At 43.3% G+C, this 18,931-nt stretch overlaps 1 protein-coding gene across 2 annotated transcripts in view; it reads right to left on the reverse strand.

Moving 5' to 3' along the window:
• The window catches only part of usp6nl (USP6 N-terminal like), a 76,101-nt gene that overhangs the window by 42,907 nt on the left and 14,263 nt on the right, over window positions 1-18,931 (reverse strand). The window contains exon 1 of one of the 2 annotated variants that reach the window (XM_040150467.1): window positions 9,397-9,592. The exons of the other annotated variant lie outside the window; for it this stretch is intronic. Coding sequence (XP_040006401.1) covers window positions 9,397-9,421 — 25 coding nt within the window. The 5' untranslated portion in view covers window positions 9,422-9,592. Of the gene's footprint in view, window positions 1-9,396; window positions 9,593-18,931 lie in introns of those variants that run through there. 2 annotated transcript variants of the gene reach the window in all.

The following is an 18,931-nucleotide window of genomic DNA, read 5'->3' on the forward strand; positions in this document are numbered from 1 at the left end:
AAATGAGGGCCAAGGTTGAGGCCTCAGGCTACTGCAGCTGAGCCGCAAGTCAATATGCACAAAAATATGATCGATGTTTTCTGAAGAGTCCCTGCTTCACATTCATACAGCGTTCACTGTCTTGCTCAAAGGCACCTGTTTAGCAGTTGTTTTGTTCAAGAGAGAAAGAGGAGAGCAGTTCCTAGTCGTTTCCTCCCACATGAGCCATGAAGGAGACCCAGCAGATACTACAAATTCCCTCAGAGAAACCAAAACCAATAATAAATTTATCCTTCAGCCAATTTGGCGTATATCTAAATGGATAAAGACGGCATACAATTTGCTTCTCATTCACCCATTCTCTCTCTCTCTCTCTCACACACACACACACACACACATACACACACCCACGGCAGCCAGCAACTATGCAAGTCGCTGGTCTAATCACTGGAGGCAGTTGGGGGTCAGTGCCGTGCTCAACGGACGCTTCCACATGTTGACATGAGGAGATGGGGATCAAACCGCCAGGTGTGCGATTAGTGGATGACCCTGCTGAGCCACGAGCGCCCCTAACTACCATCTTATACCTGCATGCCATTAAACAGAGGCTCTCAGCTGAAGGTAAGGACCTGTCCAAGGGGAGGCCAGATAAATCTGACGGGTCACCAGACAATTAACGGGATTGAAAAGGAGTAAAAGAACATGACACAGAAATGATAAAGTTATATTTATTTTTTCAGACATTCCTGTAATATTTAGGTTTATTTTGTGACACTCCTGGATAATTTTACCAAATTAAAATAAATGATTACTAACAGTTGACCAGTTGACTTATTCTAGAGCTGAAAACCATTAATTTATCAATGAATTGGCTGAATGTGAGGATTTGCTTTCTTTTTCTTTGTTTTATATGGTAGCAAGCTAAACATCTTTTGGAGGACAAACTATGGCATAAATTTAGGCTTAAGAAATTGTAATGAGCATTTTTCATCATTCTCTGAAAATAATCTCTGGTTGCAGCCCCGATTGCTCCATTTTAAGGGGTCACAAGGGAAAAGGGATGTGAACCACTGCCAGAGGGCTCCTCTGTCATTCATAAAATAGCCATGCTGTGTATTGGGTGAATTATTCCAGACATAACCGAGCATCACTTACTTATATTACTTTGTTTGACAACGTGGAAGTGGAATAAACTGCTGTGTAATGAAGGAATATTTCACTCAGTGCAACTGTAAAGCTCTTTTACTCTTGTTCTAATACTAAGTGGACAACAGAGGCATATGCTATATAAAGCTCTGACAGATGCTGTCATATTGTTTATTGTGTCAGAGCTCCACCCTGATCATGGGACGCGGCATCTGCATCTGCCCTATACGCACGGTCATCACAGCCCCGGCGCAGCACCTCCACGTCTGCACAGCACTGCAGTGAGTGTGTGAATTCAGGTTCGTCTGCACGTGTGTGCCCTGTATCTGTTGGAAGCCATCTCTAAGTCTGCCTGCATTGATCCAAGCCAAGAGAAGAGCCAAGGTGAATTCCTCTGCAGGGCTGATGGACAGAGATAAAGACGACGGCCAAATGGAAAGTGCAAGTCGTTCCCGTGCAGTCGATGGAGCAGCTGAAAATCTTTGCAACACTCTCTCTGTTTAAGTGTCTGTGCCTTTAGAGCTGATTACACACACTTACCTGCCTCACTGCAACTTTCGCACGCTTGTCATCGAGTCGACACACTCACAACAGTGTTCGAAAGCGCCATGAGTAGCTGCACTGTGGAGCTGGAGGCTAAGCGCAAGTTGGTCGCGGCAACGGTTCCGCTTGTGGCGTTTTAAAAATCAATACATCAATAAAACATTAATTTAGTGGCATTTGAGTAGTTACTCTAAACCAAAAAGACCATTGTCACATACATTCAATTTTCACTTTTGCTTGTTGCCAGAAGAAGCATGAAAAAAGTGTCAACTAATGGCACTTTATGATGCTCCTTAGGTGGCGCGTCGGCTGAGCAACACTGCACGATTTCCTCAATTCAACACTTTATCAAACCCAGCTTTATAAAGCAACAGCCTCAGGGGCGGTTGCATTTATCATCACCTCATTCAATTGTTTAGCAATATGTTTAAAGAGTCTTTCAACACTTTAATTTCTGGGTTCAAGTCCCTACAGTATTTAAACATGACAGTGATCTCTTCCAGACTTTAAATGAGAAAATCCATACCAACACCATGGATCGGACTCGTGACTGTTTAAATGGGTTCAACAGAAGCACTAACACAGAAAAGTGTCACGAGTTCGTCGCTGTTACTTAATTTATGCCAACACTGCCGCAGCACTGATCCTCAATCCTCACAGTTCCTATTAAAAACGCAGCTTATCAAGACAGAGCGTTGGCGACTCCATTGAAACGATGGCTGAGTCGTCTGCGCGTCAGTTCAAGAGGTTAAGTTGTTATTTAGCTGTAACATTAAGCCACTTTGATCACTGGCCCCCAGTGAAACCCGGAGACTAATTTGACCTGGTTCACTGCCCGAACGTTAACGTCTGCCTCCATCTATCATTAACCGGCAATGATTCAGAACAAAAGCAATTTCTACCCAAAATATTGACTTCCCAATGGAACCCAAGGTGCAGTGCTTGCTTGCGTGATGTAACTGGTCCTCCTTTAGTGCATTAGTGGGGTTAGTTGATAAATTAAAGCTGTTATCAAAGCCGGCTGAGAGACGAAAATCGTTTTATACCTGAATAAAAGCCTTTAAAAGTGAATCCTTGTTGGCTTTTAGAGCAGGTACAAGTACATTCAGCCTTTTACAGTCTGGCTTCTACTGCGTAAAAACTTCCGATTCAGAGGGCTGGGACCTGGCGGCAGGTGTAATGGATTGCTTTGAGACACAAAGGGGCAATGCTTTACGGCACAAATCAAGAGGGGTCCACTGTTTAAGCACAAACAGAGCGAAAGCTTACATTTTTGGGCTCTAAAAGACGTGTAAGAAACTGGAAAATACCATTTCTAACATTTCACTCAAGTTCAGAAGAGCCAATCCAGGTGAAATAGAGAATATGAGAAAACAATTTCTCCCAAAGCACACAGCCGGATACATTCCAGGGAAATTTAAGTACACACAGGCCTGGCAATATGACTGCAAATGAAGGTACATTGGAAAAAATTATCATAAATTACCATCAGTGTCCTAATTACAACACATTTTATGAGAAACCTGCAGGAAGCACCAATTTACCTGCCCATCAGCCCCTCGTTAAATTTATGTAAATCTGCTCCCTTTTTATTTGAAGAGCACTGAAGTGGAAAGTCAACAAACTGTGGATTTCTTCCTCCCGCAGGGGCAAAAAGATTGGATAAACTTGTGGCTACGACAATAAAAACAACGCCTGTCTTGGAATAGTAGATACAGATCTTGGCTATCGCATGCAGGCTGATCCAATCAGGACACAGAGGTCAGGGGTCGCCGGGTTTCCCATTAACCTGGGCGCCATGCTTCATTATTCAATGCACAATAGAGAAATGCGGCCGCAGCGCACAAACACACACACACGCACACGCACACACACACACACACACACACACACACACACACACACACACACACACACACACACACACACACACACACACAGGTCCCACAGCAACAGAGCTATTACAGTGGTGGCTCCAGGGGAATGTCCCTTCCATTCAGAGAAATGTCATACAAGCACATCCACAATGACACTCAATACAAAACGATATTCAGCACAAAATAATTAACATCAGACAATTTTCTTGCCGAAAAAGCCAAATCTTTGAGTATAAGAAATGTTGCTTGAAAAATTGGCCACGAGAGACAGACAGCTAAGTGTGCTAGCATGAAACAGGAGCTCCGCAGTTACTCATAATGCTTTGCAAAAACGTTGCACGTCGTCGGCAGATCACACTGATTCTGATATTATATCAGAGACAGAGCTTCTAGCTCGGGACAGTTAGCCAGGGAGTGGTGACCTTTTAGGGAGCACGCAGACGGAAGGTGAAGCAAATTTCGCTTCACTCTATACACGCAACCTGACGGCAGAAGTGCTTTTGTAGTCAAAAAAAAACAAACTTACAGGAACTCCAGGTCTTTGTCATTTAGGTTTTTTTTGGGGGGGGGTTGAACAGCGTCTTAAACCCCTGAAGATCGTGTCAGATGAGGACTTTATAACTGGCCAGTAACCAGTTTTAATAAAAAGCTTAATATGACCCTTATATTGGTCTAACCCTGCTGCAAACATTCACAGGTCTCTTAAGTCTCCCGGACTGCTGCCCTCTCTTCAAGTTGAGCTTTTCTCCCAAAATTTTGTTTGATTTTTTAAATGATCAGGGGGACAACACTAACTGGCTAATGCCTGGCATTTTTTCTTGTGATGCTTTTCGGTCAAATCTTTGTAGAATGTCAATTTTTTAACTTCACTAAGAGACACAATCAGCGGCTACAAAAGCGATTTAACGGGTCATTACACGACTAAATGCGATGTACCGTACGTGCACACACACCTCCGAACCTGGCTGCTGCCCTGCGCCTGGAAGGCGACACCAGCTCCTTGACGATCTGTAGGACCTGCATCCTCACGGGGAGGCGGCCGAAGGTGCCACAGGGCAGGGGCAGCCCATTCTTGCCCACTCACCCTCCACCACCTCATCCCTCCCTGGCTCCCCCTCGGGACTCATCCCCTAATCCGCATCAGGGCTCCCAGATCCTGCAGTTCTTGGTTTCAGCATCCCGTAGGAGAGGCAAGGATCCGCGCTTCCGCCCCGAGGTACGGCGCTTGTTCCTGGGTGGTGATGTGTGAGGGCTGGCTGCTTCTCCAGGATTCGGAATCTTTAAATGTTCTTATCCTCCTTTATCTGTTTGATGTTCTTTCTCCAGATTTCAACACATGTTTACAAACTCTCTGGCACTCAAATGTCCTCAGATGCTGATATTTCTCTATAAATGTGCCACTCTCCAAGCACAGATGTACAGCAGCAGAAACCTCATACACACACGCTACCTGATAAATATTTCACCCGCTTAGGATCCTGCCTCTGGTCCACATGAAACAGCCTATGAATCTCAATTCAACTAACGGCAGCTGCTGAAAGTCGCGGAGGATGTTCGCTGGCAGCGCCGAGTCTTTGCGCGCGTGATGTGTGTGCTGTGCCGATCAGCTGGAGTGCTCTCACACTCCTCATTTTGGCAGTCGGCAGCGGAGAGGCAGAATAGAGCAGTCCTCTCTCTTTCCGTCCGCTTCTTCTTCTGTGGCTCCGGCAGACAGACGAACCACCTGGTTGCCGAAGATCAGTAGATGCACAGTTGTCCGGTGATAATGCCTCTCAACTGTCCAGCTCTCATCTCCTTCCCCGACTCTCTCTTTCCTCTCTCATCCATCCCTTTCTTTCCCGTTACCCTCTCCTCCCTCAGTCCTGCAAACGCCCGCTGTCCTCTCCTCACATCCTTTAAATTCTAATTAATGAGCTCTTCCACTCACTCACCCACAGCATCTCCTTCCCTCCCTCCCTCTCTCCTCTCTTCCCGCATCCCCCTCTCCCGCCCTCCCTCTCCCGTTATAAGTGTGTCACTTTCTCTCCGCCACCCAGCCCCTCTTTCTTGAGTACATTTACAGCGAAACTGGGAACATGAGCAGAATGCAAAGGGGCAAATGTCAGGCAGGAGATGTGTGCGTATGTGTATGCATGTGTCCCGGCGGTGACGTGCACCCGGCGGCATCGGTAACACCGTCACCCTGAGGTTATGCCCTCAAGATTTTTTTAAAACCACTTTTCAAGGCAGAAGAAGCAAGTTACCGATGAAATTCGGGCCGTAATGTCACTTAGACTTTGAGGATAGTCCAAGAGCTATTCACACTGCCAGAATTGCCATCTTATCAAGGAACACACTCTGCAACAAGTCCTATATCATTTACTGTTGGAAATGGAAGCAGAGGATTGCACTGCCTGACTTCCTGTGGACATTTCTACAGCTTTTGATAAAGCAGATCACACTGTTCCTCCTTTTCTGTGCAGTTGATATCAATGGTACAGCTCTTTGGGTTCTTTGCCTCTGTTCGCAGTGGCTGCTGCTGCATTTTGTTGGACTGGTTCTTACTGTGTGCAACGACAACAAAGTTGAAACTAATTCAATCTAGAATGATATTCTGCAGTAAAGGCGTCAAAGTTCTTAATGTTACGCTATAAATACAAGTGAATAAAAATTAGAAGTACATTAAAGAAAAAAGTTTTAAAAAAGTGAAATTAAAAATAAGTTAATTACATCAAAATAAAAATACGTTATTTTTCACACCCTCCTCCTCCTCCTCTTCTCTAGTTTCAAATCCAAATTGGATTTCCCAGCAGCCCTGGCAGTGAATAATGTTTTCCTATATCTGTGTTTCAGCCCGTCAGAAGATGGACTGTCCCAAAAGTGACCTTGAGCGGCGAGTCTTCGCACGCCTCTCAAGGTACGTAAATACGCCACGTCATCGGTGCACAAGGGCCACGCCGTAACGGGAAGATACGCACACGCCCACAACGAGATCGCACAGACATGCACACACCGCACCCGCCCAAGGACAGTGCAGCATGCAGAGAGGAGCAGCCGCGGTGTGGAAATACCAGCTGCCGGCTTCATTTTTCATCCTAATGGACTCACTATAAAACACACTCTGTTTTTCTAATAAATGTAAGCTTTCTCTCTCTCTCTCACACAAGCACATTTTCAGTCTCTCTTCTCCAGTGGCACACACGTCCTCTCCCTCTCTCTCTCTCTCTCTCTCTCTCACACACACACACACACACACATATTCCATCAAACACATGCTCTGCAAAAGAAAGACAGAGCCTTGCGCTACAGTATGCACACGCGTCCTTGTGATGAAGTGAGCCTGTATCTGTAAGCGCGTCGAGCCAGAAGGTCCAGTTACTGCATTGCCGGACTGAGTCTGCGGCTGCTGTTGCTATGCCTCAGACCCACTGTTGCTAGGCTGTGACCCCCCCCCCCCTACATGAAGTGAATGTGTGGCCCGTTACAAACATCACGGTGACTACAGTCATTCAGTCAACCACACCTGGTTCTAACAAATGAGCCTCACCATTACAGGAGAAACGCAAACGTCCAAAATATAACATGCTTGGAAAAAAACAGAAAATTACATATTGTGCATTTAATTTTTAAAAAATCTTTTACTAGTCTCACATGTCTGTCTGTCTGTCATATTACGTCTTACAATTCACTAGTACTACAACATTTACAGTTTCCATCGCTTTAATTTAGACACCACTCTCTTTAGTTCTCTTTAAAAACAAGTGACATGCGTCACCCAAAAATGAAATAAGTCCAATCCATGGAGCAGCAACAAGAGCTCTGGCAATTGCTCCAACAAGAAACCTATTTTTGAGCTATAACTGACGAGAAGGCTTGTCCTGTTAGCAGTTTCACATAAGTGAATGTGGGATATAGTTTATTAGTCCGTCAGGTGGTCATGGTGTGTGTGATTGATGCATCAACTCGCACTTCCTTTGAATTTTTTTTAGTGGCTATACCTTCCGCGTCTCAAGAGGGATTATCAAAGACGTCGCACGTGTAAGGGGAAGCGTAGGTAAGGTGAGAGATGGAGAAACTGTGAGGGAGTAGGAGAGAGGTGGGGGGGCACCGGCAGAGATATGGATTGACCCGCTATCGCTGTAGCTGAGCTGGGGGGAAGCGGGGAGATATTGATGGAGACCTAAGTCTCCTCCTGACAGCACCCATGGGTCCAGTCATACAGGGGCCCTCTCACACACACCAGATCGATAGGCCCTTGACGAGTTAGCCTTAACACTCACTTAACTGAGCATGGACGGATACTGTCAGTCTGCCCGGGTTGCTGAGACATCGCCTCTTTAAAGGCTGCGCGGCGGACGAGGGGCTCGGCCTAGCGGCAGCCCTCTTCGCTCAGGCTGGCAGACAATTTCAGACCCGTACCGACAGGCGTGTCTCTGGCCACCTGACGAACATGTACGATAGTGGAGAAATGTGTCACATATTCTTGAATACGTTTCAGTTTTTTTATTTACACAACGACCAGCAGCAATTCACAGAAATATTAAGGATGCGTGTGACTGCAGATGTGTGTGTGTGGATTTTTTTGTTGTTGCTTTGGCAACTGTGAGCACTGCGTAATTTAGGCTCACCCTTGACTCGCTCAATGGTTTGGGAAAACTTTTAAACAGAATTTACTGGAAAGAAAATTTAAAATGCAATGAAACAGATCGAATGGAAGAACATGTATAATATTACCAGAGAAAGACAGAAAAGGTGTCAGAAAAAAGACAATAGGGAACACACAAGCTTTGACGCCTTATTGTCATAATTTCTCAAAATTAGTCAAGAATTGTCTTCAGTTATCACAACATGAATGAATGAATGAACGAACATCTGCCTCACAGGAAAGACGCGAGCGAAGAGTTTTCTCAACTCGACACCACTTCCTTGTTTCCACTTAATCTCCCTCCATTGAAAGTGACAATAACAACTGCGCTGTCATCTTTCTGGCCCCGTGTCTGGACGTCTGTCTCTCTTGGGCACTACAAGAAAGCAGTAGCCCCAACTCTACACAGCCCTCCTCTCCCTAATGGTTTCTATCTGTCCCTCTAAAGGGGTTTGTTTTGGGTCGGTGGCGACGGCCAGAGGGACTGGCGCGCGCGCGCACACACCCACAAATCGCACAGTGACGTGAACACACACTCCTCTGTTGTCCTAATGGCAGCATACTGTTGGAGGGGTGACCGAATCAGGCTGGGTGCTGATGGCTCGGCACATTGATTACTCAATCAAAGAGTCCTGCCGCTGAATGCCAATGAGATACCATGCACGGGGGCACTATGAAAAAGACCAACGCCGAATGTGTGCCAGCTCTCGATTTAGCTCAAACTTACACTTACCTCTTTGTAAATTTGCATGTGGGGATAGACCGGTTATGAAGCCAATGCTAATACTTTTAGCCAAGCTAGCAGCATTTCTCTTGAGCTGAAATTTGGTGCAGACATTCATGGTCCCCAGAGAATGAATACTATGACTTTAGTGCTCTCCAGACTTTCCATCTAGTACAGCTGCCAGGTCAAAATTTCCACTTAACCAACACTTTATTCTTTGACACAACACCTCTAAAGCTATTTGACAATTCCCCATTGACTTCAGCTGTATTCCGAGCTTGATTCTTGGCCTTCCACTGAATAAATTGTAATAATGAGCTAAGAGCTACGACATTACCTCAAATACAAGTTCAGCGTTCCTGTGCTGGAATTTTTCTTGTTGCTTGTTGCAGAGCAATACAGGATATCTGCAATAATCTAAAATCTGCCTTTGCAGACTGGCTCCAAAACAAGTTGACAGATTCACAATTCTTTCGTGTTAGAAAAAACAATGTCCTACTTACACTTCCAACAGAAATGCGGGAACATTATCCCATTGGAGACATGTTTGTGCCCACCTGCCGAATGTAGTCCAATAGCAGAGGGCTGAAAGTGTCACGCAGTATTTTTAAACGCCGTTTCGGAGCGGTATTTGGACCATCTGTCAACGACTGGCAGCTCTAAAACAAAAGTATCTCAATTTCGAGTCCTCCTACAGACTATAACAGTCTAACAGTCCTTTGAGACAATAAAGCACAGAGTTTTGAGTCAGCATTTTGAAAGGTTGAGACTAGTTCACGGCAATTTATTGTCTCTGGATGGAGCCACTGTTGGGGGGGGGGTTTACCCAGAATACACTCCTCTCTCTGACTTTCTCACTCCCTTTCCTCTCCCCTTCCTCTCTCCCTTACCTCCCTCCTTCCTCTCTCAGCCCTGCAGCGAGCGAGGGAATGGGAACGGACGGGAAAGAAAACACTCTGGAACAACATTACCCCTCTGCCTCGTGCTTCCTGTTTGCCCTCCCCGTGTCATTTCCTGTTTGAAGTGTGCAACTTTTTGACCAATCAGATGTCAGCCAGAGTTCCAGTGTCCTTCGTGACTGGTTACATGTTGTGCTATGAAACGTTCCAGCACCACCTGTCCTGCTTCATTCATGTCATAGCCTTTAACCTTGTCCTCACTTTTTAAAAATCAAAAAACCTTTATTCCAAGTAAAGGGCACTAGAGAACAATAAATACACGTATATAGATTTGCATGTAATCAAACAAAGTGCATCATATCCATCATAGCAGATCTGAGCCACGCTGAACTGGAAAAATATTTTCCAGTTTTACCGACAGCTTGGCTCACCATTGTGTGTTTTTGTACTCGGAACCACAGCGGTTCAGTTTAATTTGTTGCATTTTTGTCTGTGGTTTTGTTTGGGTTTGCACTGCCCCATAAAAAGCAAACCAGGATTTGTAAACAAGAACAATTGTAACATGAGTCATAAGTGGTAATCCCATGCGGTTAGTGAGGAATCCTCTTTCACTCCATTGGCCATTGTGAAATTGTTCGAGTTCTTTTTCGCAGCCGTTGTACTTTATTTACTTAATATTGTCATTGTAATTTTACTAGTGGTACTTCCGTGTGCCGTGCATATTCAACATCTATTGCATGTCATCTAGTATGGATCCCGGCACTGTTGCTCTTTCTGAGGTTTCTCCTCTCTTTTTCTACCTTTCTCTGAAATTGTCCTTACTCATATCAAGGGTGTGAGGTAGAGGGTGTTGTATGTGGCGCAGAATGTGAAGCCCCGCTACACAAATTTGCGAAGTCAAATTGATTCGACAAGGGCGGGCCCTGGTGACCTGGTGGACCAGACCCCATTTCGAGTTTGCCTTTGTTGCATGTCATTCCCCATTATCCTGTCATCTTCTTACTGTAGATTGTCTAATAAAAGGCATAAAACGGTGTATGATTAGGTGTGTCAAACTCCTCTTAAATCACATTTTCCCCCATCTTGATCAGGGTAAAGACAGGACAATTTCATTGGAATATCCCAAATTCACAAATTTGTCCCAGGCGCCTATAAAATTTACACGCCCATTATTCCTTGACTCGGTTAAGGAAAAAATGTGAGAAACCTTTGGAGGAGTAAAAACACACACTAGTAGTAGAACTACAGTGCAATACAGAGAAAAAGAATTACAATATTAAGTAAATGAAATACACAATTTCAGCTGAAACAATTAGGATAATAACTGACTAGTCAAGTGACAGAAAATGAATCTGCAACAACTTTGAAAATCAATCAATCATTTAAGTAATTTTCTAAGCAAGAAATTCCCAAAATGTAATGACTCCACCTTCTAAAATGTGAACATCTTCTGGTTTTCTTAGTGCTTTAAGATTGAAACTGATTATCTGTGTGTTTTTCGAGTGTTGGTCGGACCAATAATTTATTTAAATAATTTGACACAGGCTCTGGAAAGCTATTTTCAGAGAGTTTATTTACCAAACGATGAGTAAACTGAGAAAATAATCAACAGCCTAATCGATAATGAAAATAATCATTAGTAGCAGCCCTCTACGTAATATTAGAGCTGCAATGATTAGTCGATTAACCGATTAGTTAACTATCAAAAAATTAATCGAATGAACTATTTTGATAATGGAATTGTTGTCAGTCATTTGTCAAACAATAATGCCGAATATTCCCCCGTTTCAGCTTCTCAAATGTGAGGATTTGCCTATTTTCATATCTGTCAGTAAACTGAATATCTTTAGATTTTGAACTGTTGTTCGGAAAAAAAACAAGTACATTGTAGGTATCCCAGTAGGCTTGGAGAGATTTTAAATGGGATTTTTTTAAACATTTTATGGACTAAACGACTAATAAACAAATCAGAAAATAATTGTCGGATTAATCAATAGTGAAAATAATCATTAACTGCAGCCCTATATGTAATAAATTAATATTAAGTCTATATTATATATGGTTTCAGTTATTTCTTTCCTTCCAAGCTTTGGATGGCAAGAAAAACAGAAAGCAAATGAAGGAGAAAATGTTCTGGAGTTCAAACAAAACACTCCAAATTTAGCCTTAACCAAAGGCTAAGATATCAGCAAACCAATAAATCAAAACCCTGATTGCGACTCCACATTAAGAGGCAGGCCTCCCTCAGAGCTAACCTCTCCCAGGGCTGCATGACCCAACCTCCCAGTGAACAGCCACGATGTTTACCACAAAGGTGGGAGATTCAATAGCTGCTATAGATGTGTGTGTGAGAATTCATGAGTGTGTGTGTGTGTGTGTGTGTGTGTGTGCGTGCGCGGTGTTGTTTACAAGGCGAGAGTGAAATAAACAGCTGGTAAAACAGCAGAGGACCGGGGCCCAGCGGAGGAAGAAGCAGGGGTTTGATGTACGCAGGGGCAGACAGCCCAAGATCTACGACCACACAGGCCCAGTGACTGCGGCACCAGCGTGGGAGTCTACGAAGCTCTGTGCCCGCCCCGTCCGTCCCTCTCTCTCTCTCTCCAACTCACACACAAACACACGTGCATTCATACATCGCAAAGTCGATCAGGTGTATCCTGCTAGACATTGGTCGATAGGGTGTGTGTCGTATATCACGGGGTTGGACAGGCGGCGGGATGTTTGTCACTGGCCGATGTGTGTGTGCGTGTGTGTGTGTGTGTGTGTGTGTGTGTGTGTGTGGTTTCTCACTGGTTTACAGTAAGATGGCTGCTGATGGCGGCGTTGGGAGGTTTCAAATGTGGTTTTTGTTAGTCATTATCACTTGATCTAAAGGAACTGAGATGACACAATGCATCGTGATTTTGAAGCTTTGTGTGTTTTATGGGACAACCCGTGTTATGTCTCATGTGTGTGTGTGTTTCTAATCTGTATGAAAGGACCGCTAAAGCACATCTGACTCTTTAACAGCATGTTGGCTGTACAGTGGGTACATGTATTTGTCCTGAACTGTTCAGGACAGGACAGTTTGGACACACAGTACTTGTTTCAGATCGGTTTGCCCTGAACCAAACAGTTGGTCTAATTACAGTCTATCTCTTGGCACTTGGCAACATACATGTTTACAAATAAGCAAAAACACACCCATATCTATGAACTTTTTTAGCGTTTAGAAATATGAGAACTCGCTGGAAAAATATCAAATTGCTCTTTTCCTAGAAGTAGATTTGTACCGGTGGCTTTTTTTTTTTAACCTGAGGGCGAATGCTTCCAGACGCCGGAAGGCTCTAGCTAACGTGTTACAGCAACGTCCAGTGAGAAACTCCAGCTAGCTTACTCTGGTAAGTCACCGTTAACAAGACTTACGCCGCTAGAGGCACTGCTTACGGTTAACAGTTCTGCATTTACCGCATCACAAAAAAACACTCACAGCCAGGATGCAGAAAACACATTGTTAGTCATAGCATCTTTTCTACACATTTTCTAGTGATAAAAAATAGCAGAAACTTGCCTGAAAATGAGATAATTAATTAATGATAGTATTAATTTAGAAAAGAAATCCTTTTTAGGAAGTCACAACAATAAACAACTCTACGTGACATGACCCATAAGCCCCAGTAAGAAAGTAGTTGGTAGCAGTAATGGCACTAACCCACATTACACCAACAGATCACCGTTAGCAAGAACTGTTGCTACAGCTGCAACAATTAGTGGATTAACTGATTGGTTGAACAAAAAAAAACAAAACAAAAAAAAAGTTAAATCAGCAACTATTTTGATAATCAATTAATCATTTCATTCATTTTCACGATAAAATGCCAAAAAATTGGTGATTTCAGTGCCTCAAATGTGAGGTTTTGTTGCACTTATTTGTCAAATATTTAAGCAAATTAAATTTCTTTTGGTTTTGGGACGTTGGTTGGACAAATCAAGCAATTTGAAGAAGTCACTCTGGACTCTGGGAAGCTGTGATGGCTGGTTTCCTGCCACATTTCATAGGCTAAACGTTCAATCAGATAATCGAGAAAATACTCGGCAGATTAATCAATAACGAAAAATAATCATTAGTTGCATGACCCAGTGCTTACTGTTAACACTTTTCAGAATACATGAATAGAAATGAAACCATTTGTTTTACTTGCTTTACACTGAAAGCAGGACATGTATCCAATGACTTGTATGATTTTGAATAATCTTACACCTCTAGTATATGCCAATAGATTGAACTCTGTTATTCTCAATAACAACAGCAACTCACTTATCACTTACAACAAATTCAACTGGATAGCATAGAGATGGAGCAAAGCGAAGTGCATGAAATCTGGGTGAATTCACACCACGGCTACACAAAGGAAAAAAAAAAACAAATTAAAAAGGCACAGAAGGCGTAGAAGCCACACATTCAAACACAGCAAAGCCTTACAAGATCCCATCTGTCTCAAGCCCAGACATTAAATATTGATGGGTAAAACTTTCTGAGCGGGGGGGCGTCCGCGGAAAACAGCAGCTCCACTCGGCTCACCATGGAAACTAACTACAGAAAGGCAATGAAAAGCTTAAGATAAGGCTACTTCATAGTTTCTGTGTGCTTGTGTGCTTGTGAGGGAGAAATTTTCCTGGTGAAGTTATCTTGCTTAAAATAACCTTGTGGATAATATTACACAGTAATTATCCAAAAAGTTCTTTCTTCTTCATGTGTTTGCAAGCTGGAGTCTATAATCAGCACAGTGCAGCTTCTGTTCTTTATGAATCTTTGTTTTTCAGTTATTTCATCCTCTGGAAAAACTATTTACTGTGTGAGACGATTCACGAGTTTAAGTCAGTGCAACAGGCCGAACACTTAAGATGCAGCTGCAGCGATTCACAAACTCACGAACTCAATTTGACCAAAGCTACAGGGAATAACAGCTCTCTGTATCCCATAAGCCTGATATTTCATGGCTTGATAATGTTATTTACTCCGTGTGTTGCTCTCACCTTCCCTAATCTCGGCCAGGCTGGCCAGCCCAGGGAAAGAAAACAAACTTATATGTGGTCTGGTTGGTATTTTGTCAGAGCAAATATGTATACACTGATACACCGACCGTCTATAAATCCCAAGGGCCACTTTGAGCTGGAAAATATAGCTGGAAAACCTGATAAAAACGTGGCAGTATGAAAAAAAAATTGCCCTTCAGCGGCGGAATGACCAGGTGATAGTGCTAACCCTGTTACCCTGTTTTCAGCTGCAGCGGCACCAGCAATGCTCCTCTCATCTGTTTCCTTGATAAGATGTTATTCCTTTTGAAACAAGATCTTGAGACATAAATTGTCCCATAAACCAAATGTATAGTAGTTAAGGAGAGAAAGGCTGCTTGGATTGATAGGAGAGACACAAGGGCAGGATTACTTACAAGGTGTATATTGACCTTTTATACTACAGGAACTTAATGAAACACAAAGTGTTGTAGTCATCGTCACAGCTTCTGCTTTTGTTTACACTGTTCTCTGCCCACTCTGCCCAACTAGGACTAATTCCAGGAACTAAATGTGAGCACTGGTAAGGAGGAGGTACTAAATACAAGTTTCAGGGACGTTCAGGGGTTGGCAGCAGTCCTATCAATCGTGACCGTTGAGCAGATGTGTCATCACACCACAAAAAGAGTGACTACAACAAACATAACAACAGTAAACAGTATGTTACTACTGCATCTGTATCGACCAGGACAACCAACACTTTTAAAAAGAAGAACCACGAGGAACGACTGTTGGTCGTCTTTAAATCAAAAATGCAAAAAAAGTTTACTTGTTCTAGCCTCTCAAGTGTGAATACTTGCTGGTTTTCTTAATCCTTGATGATAGTAAATTGAGTAACTTAGTGTTTTGGATTGTTTGACAGACAAAACAAGACATCTGAGGACGACACCTTGGGCACTGGGAAACTGTGATGGGCAATTTGAACCTTTTTTCTGACATTTTGGACCATTACCTGCAGATTAACCGATAATGAAAATAATCATTATGATGTACCTAGTAGTACCAAAGCCTCAAAAGGGTCCTAAAAGTTCGGGTAATGGGATGGGTAGGTTAAGTTCCTGTAGTGGAAAAGGGCTCCGAGTTCACACCTACTAGTGCTGGATGAGGTCACCATTAAAGATTCACTGTTTTCCAGGATGTAACCGTTTTCCAGGAGGTCAAGGTGTCTTCAACAAATGAGATTCCAAGAAGGACGTAATGGCCATTCAAATGAGGAAACATTTGTATAAGACACGTTTCTCTCTTAAATCTTAAACGTACTGTACGAACACTGACGAAACATCCCATCGGAATACTTTTGGCTTCCAGTTTTTCCCCTTAAGACCACCAAAGCAGGACCAGTTGCTCCTACACTCAACAATAAGTCAATCAAACTGCATCTCACCCATTGAACCAGAAGAGGACGACACTGAATAGACCAGATGTGAGGTCTCATCTATGGGAAAACCTGACATGTAAGTAGGTAATGTGCTGGTGAGGATGTTTTCAGGTACGTGATCTACCAGGGCGTGTGTGTGTGTCAGTAACTTTACATTACTCATTAAATCTCTCACTGGCACCTTCAGTATATACATGCTGATGCCCTGAGGACAGGGTCTGGGGATCCATTTCCTCCTGCTGCCCTGTTTACTGGGAGATGTAATCATATTCCAGTAAGGCTTCCTTCCTGTAACCCTCACTCCTCCTATAACTCAACACACACACACACACACACACACACACACACACACACACACACACACACACACACACACACACATTGACACACAGACACGGCCCTGTCTCCACAAACACGACATCCGAGCATCCTTCACCATGGCAGGAAAGGACAGAAAATGCAGAGAGAGTGGGAGAGTGGACGAACTGCATTCCACCACACGACTGGCATGAGATCACACATTTTACACACATGACACACAGTTCGATCTTCAGTCGCCCTGGAACATACACTGGCAAGAACCGAAATAAAACAGGGAGGTGGAACGTGGTGGGGAAAAAAAGAGAGAGGAGGACAGAATAGACATGAAACAGGAGGAAAGTGAAAGAGATGAAATCACTTCTATCGGCATAAAAATAAGCATAATTTGCTTTCAAGTGAAACAGTCTGAGTGTTGTTCTCTCCCCGGTTTGTGAAAAACGTTCCTTTTAAATCTGGCAGTGTGGAATTTTAGATGCAGAAATGTGTTGACCAAAGCTGCACAAAGCCAAGTTTTCTTTTTAGGAAAATACACTCATGGATGCAGAAAAAAGCACCGCATACAGGGGAAGTGAGTTGATTTCAAATCTCTGTAGCCACCCAAAATTATTTCTTGGCATTGACTGGTCACTTGACATGCAAAAAGTATTGAATGAAACACTTAGAAGTGAAATTTAAACTGTCCAATTTCAGTGGCCTCGTCCTTAACCGGATCCCAACTGCTGATGTGTCCATTTATCAATCACAAGACGTAGGCACTGGAGGACGGGAGGCTATAGCGGCCTGAATCTGTCATTCTTTTCCAAATGAGAAAGTCTACCCAGGACAAGTGTCCTGTCCTGGTTGGCTGTCGTTGATTGTCCGTCGTGAGTCAGACCGCGCAATGGAAAACTCGGTGGAGTACTCTAAAGATGAGAAGAAGTTTGAAGAAGAAAAATGGATATTGGAACATATTTCAATCCAAACTGGGCAAGCCCCATTTGCTGAGGAAGATCGTATGATACAACTGAAAGCTTCGGAACTACTAAATGGGCCTTGTGGTGAGATCGCTTTGTCAATATTCTGAAGATTATCGAATGCATTTTCCTACTTTCCAAGCAGCCATTGGTTTCCACTTATTTTCAAATGATAAGGAACTAACCAAGCAGACTCAGCTTGAGTCATGGTCAGCAGCAGTCGTGGTTTGTATTGAACGGGCTACAACGTGTAAAATCACATGTTAAGTCGCCTGAAGTTCAAACGTGTTCAAACTGCTGCCGTTCGCAGCCGTCATCTTACGAAGCTGTGCCGTGGCGTGTTAAACAAAACAGAGAGAGCTAATCAATTCTTCTTCTCCTCTACGGTGAATGTTTCCCATTTTGCCGGCTCGTGCTTTGTTGGTCTATGAAATCTCTGTGTCGTGCCGATAAAGCACCCAGCGAAACAAATCGAACTGTGGTATGAGGGAGAGAGAAAAGTCAGCTTAACAACCACACTAAATAGCATTCTGGCAGTAAACAGCACAGACTTGATGACTGTTCTGGTAATACAATGAAAATTCTGTGTTTATAACGGCTCCTGTGTTAATATCACACTAGAGACAACCTCCTCTACCACAACATCTGCCTTATTTCCTTTCCGCTGGAGACCTTAGATGTGGATCTGACACAGTCGCATTAATGAAAACAGCACATCATGTGTTATAAAAATCCGGATTTATCTCAATTCTTAATCTCTATTCAGCTCCAAATTTACGGCATGCTCACGGTGGCAAGTCCTCGAAGTGGAGGAAGCGCTGCCCAACCTGCCCAACCTGTGCAGCAACAAACCGAAACGTTCCTCTTTCCTCAGGTGCTCCCCAAACAAACAAAATACCGATCTCTCTTGTAATTCGTGGGCAGAGAGGTTCTAACTATCTGGAGCCGGTGAAGACACATTTCACACCAGGAGATGTGTCATCATCACTAAGGGCTTAGGGGTTGAACAGACAAAGACAAAATAAAATAAAAAACCCCATAAGAACAAATGATGCCCTCAAGCGCCGTCAGAAATGTGATATTATTGATTAAGCACACACACACACAAAGCAGAAATAGTGGTGCTTTAGTTCTATTATACATCTACAGAAAAACCAAATTATAGTTTTATACTGTATCAATTTTGTTATTATTTTCAGGTACTTCGTGTACTGTACCTATACTAGTATGACTTCCAAAATGAAACATGGCTGATGCAAAGCACTTAAATGCAAAAAGAAGAAAACCCTAAGAAAACTTGACTACAGCCATCTTCAGAATGAATTGATAGGAATAGTTTTCAATTTTTGGCAGAGGGTTAGATGAGAATATAGACTCTGACATTGTCAATTGCAATGGATATTAGAAGGTAGTTTCTACTGTGTTTGCTAAC

The sequence above is a fragment of the Xiphias gladius genome, chromosome 2 (assembly GCF_016859285.1).
Source record: "Xiphias gladius isolate SHS-SW01 ecotype Sanya breed wild chromosome 2, ASM1685928v1, whole genome shotgun sequence".
Classification (NCBI taxonomy): domain Eukaryota; kingdom Metazoa; phylum Chordata; class Actinopteri; order Istiophoriformes; family Xiphiidae; genus Xiphias; species Xiphias gladius.